Source organism: Pygocentrus nattereri, chromosome 9, assembly GCF_015220715.1.
Source record: "Pygocentrus nattereri isolate fPygNat1 chromosome 9, fPygNat1.pri, whole genome shotgun sequence".
Lineage (NCBI taxonomy): Eukaryota > Metazoa > Chordata > Actinopteri > Characiformes > Serrasalmidae > Pygocentrus > Pygocentrus nattereri.
The window spans coordinates 27,597,760-27,610,214 of NC_051219.1; the positions used below are offsets into that span (position 1 = coordinate 27,597,760).

Here is a 12,455-nt window from a genome sequence, read left to right on the forward strand (position 1 = left end):
AAACTGGAAAATCTCACTCTACAAAGTGCAGCATCGCTTTAGGAGGAGTGTATAAACTTGGGAATTCTTTATATCTTTTTTACATGATTGCTGATAAACTGTGCTACTTTGCTCTGCTATAAGCAAACAGCTCAGAGAGGGGACAGTAATTAGGGGCCCACGGCAAACACTGCTGTGGCCGGTTCTGAGGTAGGTCTTTCACGCCTATGCACAAATTTAGAAAGAAGGTGCACACACACACACACAAAAACACACACACACACACACGCTTGCATATACAGCACCTTCTCTACCCCGCTATTACCCTTTGGCCTCCTTTAAGGCCTGACTATGTTTGTTCTATGTACCACATTATTTGTAAGTCGCTTTGGATAAAAGCGTCTGCTAAATGTAAATGTAATGTAAATGTAACCAGACATACATCCTGTCCATTAGATACACATGCATGCATTTGTTCGTCCTATTACCACATGCTCTTCTAATATTATTTTTGTGTGGATTTTCCGCTCATCTCTGTGGCATTCTAGCTAAACACTGATATGTTCTGCCTCACCCAGCCCTAACACTAACCTCAGCAACCAAAATACCAGCTTAATATACACAACATTCACCTATTTTTTATGAGTCATCTGTGAGAAATGTCACACGGTGGGGACCACTTTTCAAAAGGTCCTACAGACTTGTATAAATGCTTAGTGTGAAAGAACTTGACTGGCCTGCACAGAGGCCTGACCTCAACCTGATAAAAGGTGAGCCAGATCTTCTTGTCTGACCTCACAAATGCGCTTCTAGAAGAATGGTCAAAAATTCCCATAAACACACTCCTAAACCTTGTGGAAAGCCTTCCCAGAAAAGTTGAAGCTGTTAAAGCTGCAAAGGGTGGGCCGACATCATATTAAACCATATGGGCTAAGAATGGGATGTCACTCAACTTCACATGTGTGTGAAGGCAGACGTCCGAATACTTTGGTAAATATAGTGTATCATATATGGCGTATGTATATAATATAAAGGTATATGTACAGTACCCAGTCTACTGCAAAATACACTCATAGTTTAATATGCTCAAACTGAAAATGTATGAAAGAATGAAACATCAAAGTTTTGATATAAAAACATCAAAATATATGTACACTGCTGCCAGAAAGGAAAAAAACAATGATCCAACAACAGCCCACATTTAAAAAGCTTTTCAGAGTAGGAGAGCTGATCTAGGATCAGTTCCTATCACGAACGTCCTACTAAACGAGAGAAATCTGATCCTAGATCAGCACTCCACTCAGATGCTGTGTGGCCAATGTTTTATTTTTCACCTCCTACCCATCAGAAACAAGCTTCCAAAAAGAAAGACATGTGAAAACAGGCTTTTACGCTGTGCAGGTATTATGTTATTCATGATGTTGTACCTGTGTTCATTAGTAAAACAGTTCTTAACAGGCAACCTGTTAAAGTGGTCGCCCCCACCAGCACAAATGTTCTACAGACCTAGAACCTCCTTTAACAAATCTGCCTTTAGGTGTCCATAAAGAGAACATCAGTGCGCTCAATCATGGCCACCGCATACTCGTCGTGCCTCGTCTCACACTGTATGCCAGTTCACAGTGAGTGAAGTGAGCGAGCGTAGTGAAAGTTGGAGGCTCGCCCACTGTGGGGGAAGTTTCATCAGAAAACAAGAGCTGCTGAGAAATGAGGAAACAGAGAATTAGTACCAGCGCTAGACAGATTTCAATAAAATATCTACACTTCTCTGTTTGTCAGGGTGTGACCAAAAGCAAAGGAGCACAACAAGGAGTTAATTTGAACATTTATTACCCCTTATGGGGACCACAAGGTTCTGGCCAGGCAAAAACCTCCTTATTCCAAGACAGGGCAACATGGCCACTTTTAACAACATGGGTAAAACCATAAACAATCCACAGGCTACCTTCTCCACCAACAGTAACTAACAGATTACATTTAGCTTGATAACGCTGTTTCCCATTTCACAGCACATTCCCAACACACAAAATAATATTTCAATATTAGGTATAAAAACAGTAATGTTACACATTATTCACATAGCTCTCTGAGTACTTCTGGTTTACCCCCTAGAAAGGTTCCAGATAGTCTACTCCACATTTCCCTATAAAGACATGCTCTGTAAGCCCGCACTCCCTTTTAAGCACCACCCACTGACCCACGCTGCAGACATGGTTCCTGGGGAACAAACAAAGAAGGCGGTAAAACACATCCGGTGAGCTCAATAAAGTGTTAAAACGGTTCCCACCCATGGTCTGACTCTTCTTGCTAGTGTGCACTCCTAGCATAGAAAAGTATACATTTTAACGATGTTAAATTAACAACCATTAGCACAAGATATGAGCAGTGTTAGAAATGTTCCAAAGAATCAGAGAGCTATATACCTAGTATAAATAACAGTGCATTTCTATACTTATGTGGAGCACCTTAAGCTACATTTAAAAACTACATGAAATCCCCAGCACACTCCAATACCCAACACACACAACCCATGTTGATGTTACATGTGGGGACCTTAGTGGGCCATCACACTGTTCTTAAATGTTATTTCTAATTATGACTTTGACTTCCAATGATTATGATTCCAATCGAGGTTTGTTCCACAATGATGTTCTCGTTTTATAAAACCAGCGCACCCCGTTCTTTAACAAGTGGTGCACAAGTTTAATAAGTGGTGCACTTTCACCTCTATTTTTATTTTTGTTTAGTAGTTTTTAGCAGGAACTGCACTACTACATAGTTGACCTTATTTGTGTGGCCATATTTATTTCTTCTTATTTTTATATTTATTTAAAATAGTCCATGATCCTAGCCCAGAAAAGGATGGCATGCCTACTCCAGGTAAGGGGAAATTATCTGCCCCAGGTGGAAGAGTTTAAGTGTCTTGGGGTCTTGTTCACGAGTGATGAGAAGAGGGATCAGAAGTTCGGCTGCAGGCTGCGACAGGTGGCAGCAGTAATGTGGTCACTGTACCGGACTGTAGTGGTGAAGAGGGGGCTGAGCCATATGGCCGGTCTACATCACAACCCTCACCTGTGATCATGAGCTTTGGGTAATGACCGAAAGAATGAGATCACGAATACAAGCAGTGGAAACCAACATTTCATAACATTATTATTGTACCCTGGCAGAGCATACCATTTAGGTGACGCTGGGTTACTGTGCTAAAATATCTGCATTTTATTCATTTTTATTCAATAAGCATTCGTGATCCTACAGCAATAAATGTCATCACTCTATCCTTCTTATTATTTTTATATTGTTTATTTACACTGCTCAAAAAAATAAAGGGAACACTTAAACAACACAATATAACTCCAAGTAAACCAAACTTCTGTCCACTTAGGAAGCAACACTGATTCACAATCAATTTCACAGCTGTTGTGCAAATGGAACAGACAACAGGTGGAAATTATTGGCAATTAGCAAGACACACTCAATAAAGGAGTGGTTCTGCAGGTGGGCACCACAGACCACTTCTCAGTACCTTTCTGCTTTCTGGCTGATGTTTTGGTCACTTTTGAATGTTGGTGGTGCTTTCACACTCGTGGTAGCGTGAGACGGACTCTACAACCCATACTAGTGGCTCAGGTAGTGCAGCTCATCCAGGATGGCACATCAACGCGAGCTGTGGCAAGAAGGTTTGCTGTGTCTGTCAGCGTAGTGTCCAGAGGCTGGAGGCACTACCAGGAGACAGGCCAGTACACCAGGAGACGTGGAGGAAGCTGTAGGAGGGCAACAACACAGCAGCAGGACCGGTACGAGGGCCCGACGTCCACAGATGGGGGTTGTGCTCACAGCCCAACACCGTGCAGGACGCTTGGCATTTGCCAGAGAACACCAGGATTGGCAAATTCGCCACTGGCGCCCTGTGCTCTTCACAGATGAAAGCAAATTCACACTCAGCACATGTAACAGACATGACAGAGTCTGGAGACGCCATGGAGAGCGATCTGCTGCCTGCAACATCCTTCAGCATGACCTGTTTGGCAGTGGGTCAGTAATGGTGCGGGGTGGCATTTCTTTGGAGGGCCACACAGCCCTCCATGTGCTCGCCAGGGGTAGCCTGACTGCCATTAGGTACCGAGATGAGATCCTCAGACCCCTTGTGAGACCATATGCTGGTGCGCTTGGCCCTGGGTTCCTCCTAATGCAGGACAATGCTAGACCTCATGTGGCTGGAGTGTGTCAGCAGTTCCTGCAAGATGAAGGCATTGAAGCTATGGACTGGCCCGCCCGTTCCACAGACCTGAATCCGATTGAGCACATCTGGGACATCATGTCTCACTCCATCCACCAACGCCACGTTGCACCACAGACTGTCCAGGAGTTGGCGGATGCTTTAGTCCAGGTCTGGGAGGAGATCCCTCAGGAGACTATCTGCCACCTCATCAGGAGCATGCCCAGGCGTTGTAGGGAGGTCATACAGGCACGTGGAGGCCACACATAATACTGAGCCTCATTTTGACTTGTTTTAAGGACATCACATCAAAGTTGGATCAGCCTGTAGTGTGATTTTCCACTTTAATTTTGTGTGTGACTCCAAATCCAGGCCTCCATTGGTTAATAAATTTGATTTCCATTCATTTTTGTGTGATTTTGTTGTCAGCACATTCAACTTTGTACAGAACAAAGTATTCAATGAGAACATTTCTTTCATTCATTCAGATCTAGGATGTGTTGAGTGTTCCCTTTATTTTTTTTGAGCAGTGTACTAAAATAGAAGTTTGCAGTAGCAGTGTGAAGCAGTTGGTATGGGGATCAGGACTTCCCAGTCTGAGTAATAAATGTCATCTCTCCAATTTCTACATTTTCTACATGTTTAAGTACTGGCACTGGCAGACAAATACATGACAAATATCTGACATCTGCAACAGAAGCCCCATATCAGAGCATCCCTATTAATCAATGACTTAAAGACCTACAGTGCTCACAGAGAAACCCTGCAAGAAATAAAATACAGACAGAATTCTCATTAAAACAGATATTTCCCCTCATGAAAATGAGCACGTATTAGGGACTGGGGTTCAGGACCAACTCCACACTGGAGTTTCACATGCGTAAGGAGCTCTACTTGTATAAACCTGACTACCAGATGACAGAAACCTGAAAACTTGTAAATGAACTCTGCCTGTAAAATGGTGTGCACTGGGCAGAGAGGCGTTAAGGAAGTCTCAGGCTAACAAATCCAAGTACAGTATATTAACTGGAGGAAACATTACACAAGGGCTGACCTAACTTGAAATTTCTGTACTTAGTCAGAAATGGGCATAACCAAAATCTAACGTTCAACAATCCTGTGTTATCCCTCAGCTATACCACGCCTTTCAAGCAATCAGTTAATGACAGTTATGGGACATCCCCAGTGAGAAGAACCCATCCTCAATGAGTCAGCCATTCAAGGAAAACATAAGAAAATGAGTGAGAAAAGAAAATAGAGAGGGAGAAAGAGCAAGCGAGAGAGATGTACACATACAAAAAACTGTGCGTTGTTATGACATATTGGAATATACACTGACTAGTCATTTGATTAAGCACACGTCCTTGCTTCCACACTCATTTAAGCAGTAAGTCATGGAAAGCTTTGCATTTCTGTGACTTCATCACATTACCACCTTCTCAAGGCTTATTACTCTGTTTAATGACATGCCTAAAACCCCAATTCCTGTGATAAATTTACGGTAACGCTCAGCCTTGAGTGGCAGATCATATAAAATATGATGTATTATTAATTATATGATGTTATTATTAAGAAAAATGGACAGAAACGAGTATTTGACAAAAAAATTTAGCTTCTTTGGAGCTTGCTACCATGGGCTGAATGAGACCTTTTCCAAAAGATATTACAGTCATTTTATACACTTTTTAACTTTTCATAATAATAAACATATGATAACACAGCATTGATTAAATGCAAAAACTTCTAAGTACACAGCACTAAGCTCACGCTGCCCCTCTTCCCACACTGGGGCTGAATAACCCCCTGTTCCCTACATAATGCACTATGTAGGAATTCTAACACTGGTTCCTGCACCCCAACAGTGCATAACACAGCAAAGAAATAGCCATTTGATATTCAGTCACATTCATGCGAAAGAGTTCTTCGGAACACATTATATATTATATTTATACATGATTCTATATATAGCACCCAAAATGGTTCTTTAATTGTTATGATGTCAAGCTTGCAATAATAGAAGAAGCATGCCCTGGGTGACTTTGGTGCTATATGATTTGGGTGCTATATAGAACCCTTTGCAAAAAGATTCCATATAGAACCAAGTACGGCACATTCTCCATCAATCAACCCTTTAATCAGGTTCTTTGCCTGTTCATGGTTCTTTTTACAATCTTTTCTTTACTAAAGAATGCTTGAAGAACCATCTGATTTAAGAGTACAATACAAACTTGTAACAACCGAAGAATCCTTTTGGGTGCTATACAGAACCCTTTTTAGAAAGGCTCTACACAGAACCATGTACAACACATTTTCCATCAGTCTGAAGAACCATTTCACCAAGCCAGGAACACCTTAAGCATGCAAATGGTTCTTTGAGTATTCATGGTTGTATACTGAACCACTGTCCATCCACAGAACCCTTGAAGAACCAACTTTTTTATTAAGTGTTTCGTTTAATTAGTTCACAGTTACAGTTCTGGGAAGTTCCCTATAAAACAACCAGCCATTCAAGGAAAAAGTGGAAAAACAAGAAACAAGAAAGACGAGAGCGAGAGAAGAAAAATGAGAGTGGAAGAGAAAGAGAGATAGTTAGCAAGATGGTGAAGAGAGTGTAAGAAATTGAAAAGGTGGAGAAAAAGAGAAACGGTAGGAGAAAGAGTGAGGGAGGGTAAGAAACGGAAAAACAAAGAGACTGTAAAGAAAGAGAGGAAGTAAGCAAGAGAGAGTGGTAGAAACAAACAGCAGGAGAAAGAAAAAGAAAGGAGATAAAGAAAAAAGGGAGAGGAGAGAGAGAGAGAGAGAGAGAGAGAGAGAGAGAGAGACAGAGAGAGAGAGAGAGAGAGAGAGACAGGGAGAGAGAGAGAAGGGAGCTTGTAAGTAGATAATTATATGGAGGTCTTGGTACTGAATCCAAGCCGATGCTGGGTGGTCTCCAAAAACAAAAGGACGCCCTGTACTGGCACAACCACACGTCACAGGACAGACGTCTGAGAGAAAAATGTTAATTAAACGTATGAGCAGAGAGAGAGAGAGAGAAGGTGAATGCTGATTGTGATGAGAGAGGGAGGAAGTCATTTACAGAGAGAGAGAGAGAGAGAGAGAGAGAGAGAGAGAGAGAGAGAGAGAGAGAGAGAGAGAGAGAGAGAGATAATGTGGAGAAACAATGACTAAACATGGCCTGGACTGACCCAAAACTGCCCATGAAGATGAAACACAAACAGCCCCAGTGAACCACTGCCTTAGGCTCATGTGTGGCTGCTTCCATTCAATGCTCTTCATTGGAGATTATATAAGCTGTGTAACTGCACAACTGAATGCCTGAGTGCCTCTGAAAGTAGCTGTACTCAATCATTAGAATGGCTGTGTGGATACTTTGAACAAATTAGTACAGTCTGTATTTGTAATTACATAATAGTATGTCCAACAGATCTATTATTGTCTAGTAAGATTTTTTATAGTCCAGTAAGAGTACCGGGTAAAATGGCCAGCGGGTACAGATAGAAGGTGAGTGTAACTATGCAGATAAGTATATGCAAAAACAGCAAAAACAAGACAATATTTGTGACTTCAACAACATGCCAAGACAGGCATTTCATGCCCTTGTATGTACAGAACAGGTGTGTCCAGACAAGATGTTGGATTAGAAGGCAGCTAATGTACACAAGACCAGCTAAATGATCGCTCTAACCCAGTATTTTCCAACCCAGCCCTTACTGACCCCTGCAGTCCACATTCCTGCACCATTCCAACACCCACCATAGCTTAACCAAAAGATCGATACCTGGCTCAGGTGTGCTGGGAGCTGGAAAAGAGCCAAATTGTGAAACTCTCTGGGGTTTCTGAGGACTAGATAAAAAAAAATACTGACCCAAGCAATCCTGCTAATCTAACCTCTATAGTCCACATAAGATAAGAGGTTTAAGTCCACACCTGTTTCAGCCTTTTAATCTATTCTTCTCCTAATAATGGACTTTTTCAATTCTGTATGCATCCATTTTGTAGAGAACATGATCTAAAAATCATAAAAAAAGATTTTTAAAAAATTGTAGTCTTTTGAGTCTGATTCTTTTGGAGTACAAGGCTAACACTGTTAACAAACAACATAAAGCAATAGTCACCCAAGACTTTTCTGTAAAAACATTCATAAAACGTCTCTCAGCCCACTCAAACCGCATAGACTCACACAGACTTTGAGCTGAAGGCCAGCATTTTATTTTGAGGATGTATTTACACAAAAGTTTTTGGTGACTAATGACTTTGTGTTTTTTTAACTATGTTATGTTTGCTATGCCAGCCTTAGTTCCAGTGCTAAATTAAGCAAACAAAATTAACACACCAAAAACATGTTTTGGCTGATCGACTACGTCTGGGTAAAACTGCAAAGCATTTTTTTTTCACTGAACTATTCCTTTAACTGTCTGATGTACTCAAAGCATAGTAACAAGAGACTCGCAATTTTCTTTGGTATATATTCAGCTGATGCAGTGACCGAAAGTTTACACTACAAATTATTACTTGAAGGTGGAGTAGCTGATTTATTTTAGAAACATTTTTGTTAGATTTCTGGAAATACACCCTGATTGCAATGAATAAATCAAATGTTCTAGCAAAAAAAAAAATCAGAGGCCACAGAACTGTAAGAAAACCCATCCACTCATTCCATTTTAATCATTTTGGAGTCCATCATATGACTCATACACAGATGGCTGAAAAGTAGCAAGCTATGTACACAAGAAAGAAAAAGTTACACAGCTACCTACAACAGTTTGCACGGCAAAGAAAGAAAAAAAACAAAGACAGAAGTAGAAAAAGCTTCAAACAAAAAGACTTTGGACAATGCAAGAGGTCAAACTAGAGAGAACATCGGTGTGTCAACTGTGGTGAAACCTGATGAAACTGAAAGGCCTGGAAAGTGACGCCAAGGCTGTTAATTTTCTGTTGGACTAGTAATTATCTGGTTTTCTTTGTTAGCTAGCTATGTTTATCCAATTTGTAGACCATGCATGTTCATGTGTTTTGTGGGAGCGGCTTTGGAAGGAGGGCTCTTTCAAAAAAAAATAGCTTATGCTTTCCAGTTACTACAAAACCACTGGAAGATTTTACTGCTCTCAAAATAACTCTGGAACTCTATTTTATCACTTGGACACTCAGATATAAATGGCTGACATATGTAACAGCACCCTAAAAGACAGATAGGGATCTATTTTAGTCACAGCCACAGTGTTTTATATGCTGTTCTTGATTGACCATCTTAGCGATGCCTCTTAGAGATGTTAATCATTATATAACATCTGATGAGGTCAAACAAATGTTATCTGTGAGATGCAGCAGGCTTGGACCCATGTTGTCCTTGAACAGACACAAAGGTTCAACACCTGGTAATAAATATGCCTGTCTGTTATTAATATTATCTATTTATTCATGATTAATATGCCTGTGAATTATTAATGTGTGTTATTAGTGTGTGAACTTTTAATATTATTTTTTATTATTAATAGAAATTAATGGTTCCTGAACAGTCCAGCAAATTCAGCCAAACTCTCAAACCTGACATAATACTTGTACATTATTGCACAACACAGAGCAGAAAGTCTAAGATGGTACAGGGTATTTCAGTGCATATTTCACAATGTAAGATGCTGTGACAAGAGCTGAATAACGTAACTCTGGAATCATTTATAAACAAGATTACAACCAGCAATGTTTGGAAAAAGAATTACGCTTTGAACTGAGTTTCCACATCCTATACTATGAATTACCAACACCTCAGGTGTACTTGGTGTAAAACAACTCAGAGACATTGTATGGAAAGCACAGATTCACAGAAACTTTCAATCCATCCCACATTTATGTTTCTACATAGAAGACGAGATACATTATATGTCCAAAGGTTTGTAGACACCTGCTCAACCAGTGTTTATTCTGAAACAAAGGGTATTGCTGTGAGGATTTGATTGCATATAGCCACAAGACCATTAGTGAGGTTAGGAACTGATCAATTCTGGATCACGCCAACTCATTCCAAAGGCACTGGATGAAGCTCCATCACTCCAAACAAGGCAGTTCCACTGCTCAGCTGCTCATGCTAAGGCTTTAGCCCCTTCTAGCCAACGACTGGAACTGGGCATGATGACCTTAGGCTCAGGTGTGACTACTATAGATCAGTGTTTTTCTATGGTGTTGTGACAAGTAATCGCCACTAGCCACAAACCTAGAATGAAGGATGTGACCCATCAAAACATGAAATGGATAATTCCACTTCTGACCATCTGAGTCACAAAATGTTAAACATTTCATATATATGCACACTTCTGAGTGCACAGCCGAATTCCATATTAAAGCCCTGAGATATAAGTGATCCTGGTATGGACAGTGGAATGCAGTACTGTTAGATGCGGCCAGGCTAAAGAGTGCACATGAAGTAAACAGCTTAAAACCATAATAAACATATCCTACATCTGAACATGGTTTCATACAAAATGAGGGGCTGAGACTGTATTATGTGTATTATTAAATGTTCAAAAACCAAAAAGTTGATGAAAGGATGGGAATATATAATGATGGGCTATTAAAAGTTCTGTACCTCAGTAGCTGCTTTCAATTGGGTACACCATTCCCTCAAAAAGTGCTCCCAAACACCACTCTTTAGTTAGTCTCTCTAGCAGAATCAACAGCCTTTCACAACCTCATGCATGCACTTTAACAAAGATAAAGATCCTTAAAGGGGAATTTCATGCAATGTCATGCAAAAAATAAATGACTAACAAGTAAACAAAGTCAGCCAGAGTGGTTTGATGTAAAATCTAATTTTTCACAATGTTGGTGATAGGAACCAGACATACAAAATGCCTCTTAAAGCTACCATATAGGACATTAAATAAAATGCTTATGAATAAGTTGCCTGAGGCCTGAGTCATTGTTCTGTGATCTTTTGAGCTTTTGTATAGCTTTTAATCCATTCATGGTGGAGATGTACATGACAGGTATTATAATAAAAAATGATGCTCTTTACTGTCATCAACATTACATATAAAATCAGAAGACACATGTAGGTCCACTAGTGGTTTAGTATAGTAAATAAACTATACTACATTTGTAGTATAGCTACATTTGTGCTGTGGACATGGCGACCCCTGGTTCCTATCACCATCACTGTAAAAACATCTGAGTCAGTAAGTCTCTGCAATGAAACATTTCACACCAGACCATTCTGAATGACGTTTACATCTCAACCCCTGAATTATGCAAAAATATGGAACAATTATGGAAAGAGTTCAGCACTGAACAGCTGTTAATGAGCTAATGTCAGTTAATGAGCTAATCTTCAACTGGTACGGAGATTATACAAGCTGTGTGTAAGCAGTTAAACACCTATATCAGCAGTCGGTACATCTTAAGGTAGCTGAATTTACTCATTAAAATGGGCGACTGGAAACTTTTTGACACACAGTGTATTTTATTCCAGTGAAAATGTACATCATCTTTTTTCATTTATGCAGAAAGTCTTTTGTCAGCTGGATTTCTAAGGGCTAACAGCATATAACATGAAGCTAATGTGCTCTCTATCAGATGTGGTCATCATCTGTTCTAATGTCATAATGTACAAGAGCATCAAACAACAGGGTGGCACACACTGTACCTTCCAGTTGGCCAACTCCTGAGTCTCAATGATCTTTATGAAAGCTCCCATGAGGATCCCTGCAAAAGAGCAATGGGTACATTCATTAGTGATGAGAGAAATGAAATAATGAACTTCTTGTTATAGTTTGTGACAGCAAGAGGAGAAATGTATATTAAATATATATACATATAAATATATATTAAATATATATAAATATAAAGATATTTCAAGAAAATTTGACAAAAAGCAACCAGAAGAGCCAATTCTATCAAAGTTATCACTGTGCTTCTCTAAACCCAATTTTTTTTTCTTTTTTTACGGGGGCAGTCATGGGCTGGAGGTTAGGGAACCAGCCCTGTGACCGGACCAGCACACGACTGAGTTGTCCTCGAGCAAGACGCCTAACCCCCAACTGCTCTCTGGGCGCTGCGGATTGGGCTGCCCACCGCTCCGGGCAAGTGTGCTCACTGCCCCTTAGTGTGTGTGTGCTCACAAGAGTATATGTGGTGTTTCACTTCATGGATGGGTTAAATGCGGAGGTGAAATTTCCCCGTTGTGGCACTAATAAGGGTCTCTTAATCTTAAAAAGGAACAATTATGCTCTTGTAAGGAATCACGCAGTTATTCAGTGCACTT

At 40.3% G+C, this 12,455-nt stretch overlaps 1 protein-coding gene across 1 annotated transcript in view; it reads right to left on the reverse strand.

Annotated features, from left to right (window-relative positions):
- Positions 1–12,455, reverse strand: part of slc9a8 (solute carrier family 9 member 8) — a 72,746-nt gene that overhangs the window by 36,081 nt on the left and 24,210 nt on the right. Inside the window, exon 4 of the mRNA XM_017698233.2 lies at positions 11,838–11,896. Coding sequence (XP_017553722.1) covers positions 11,838–11,896 — 59 coding nt within the window. The remainder of the gene's footprint in view (positions 1–11,837; positions 11,897–12,455) is intronic.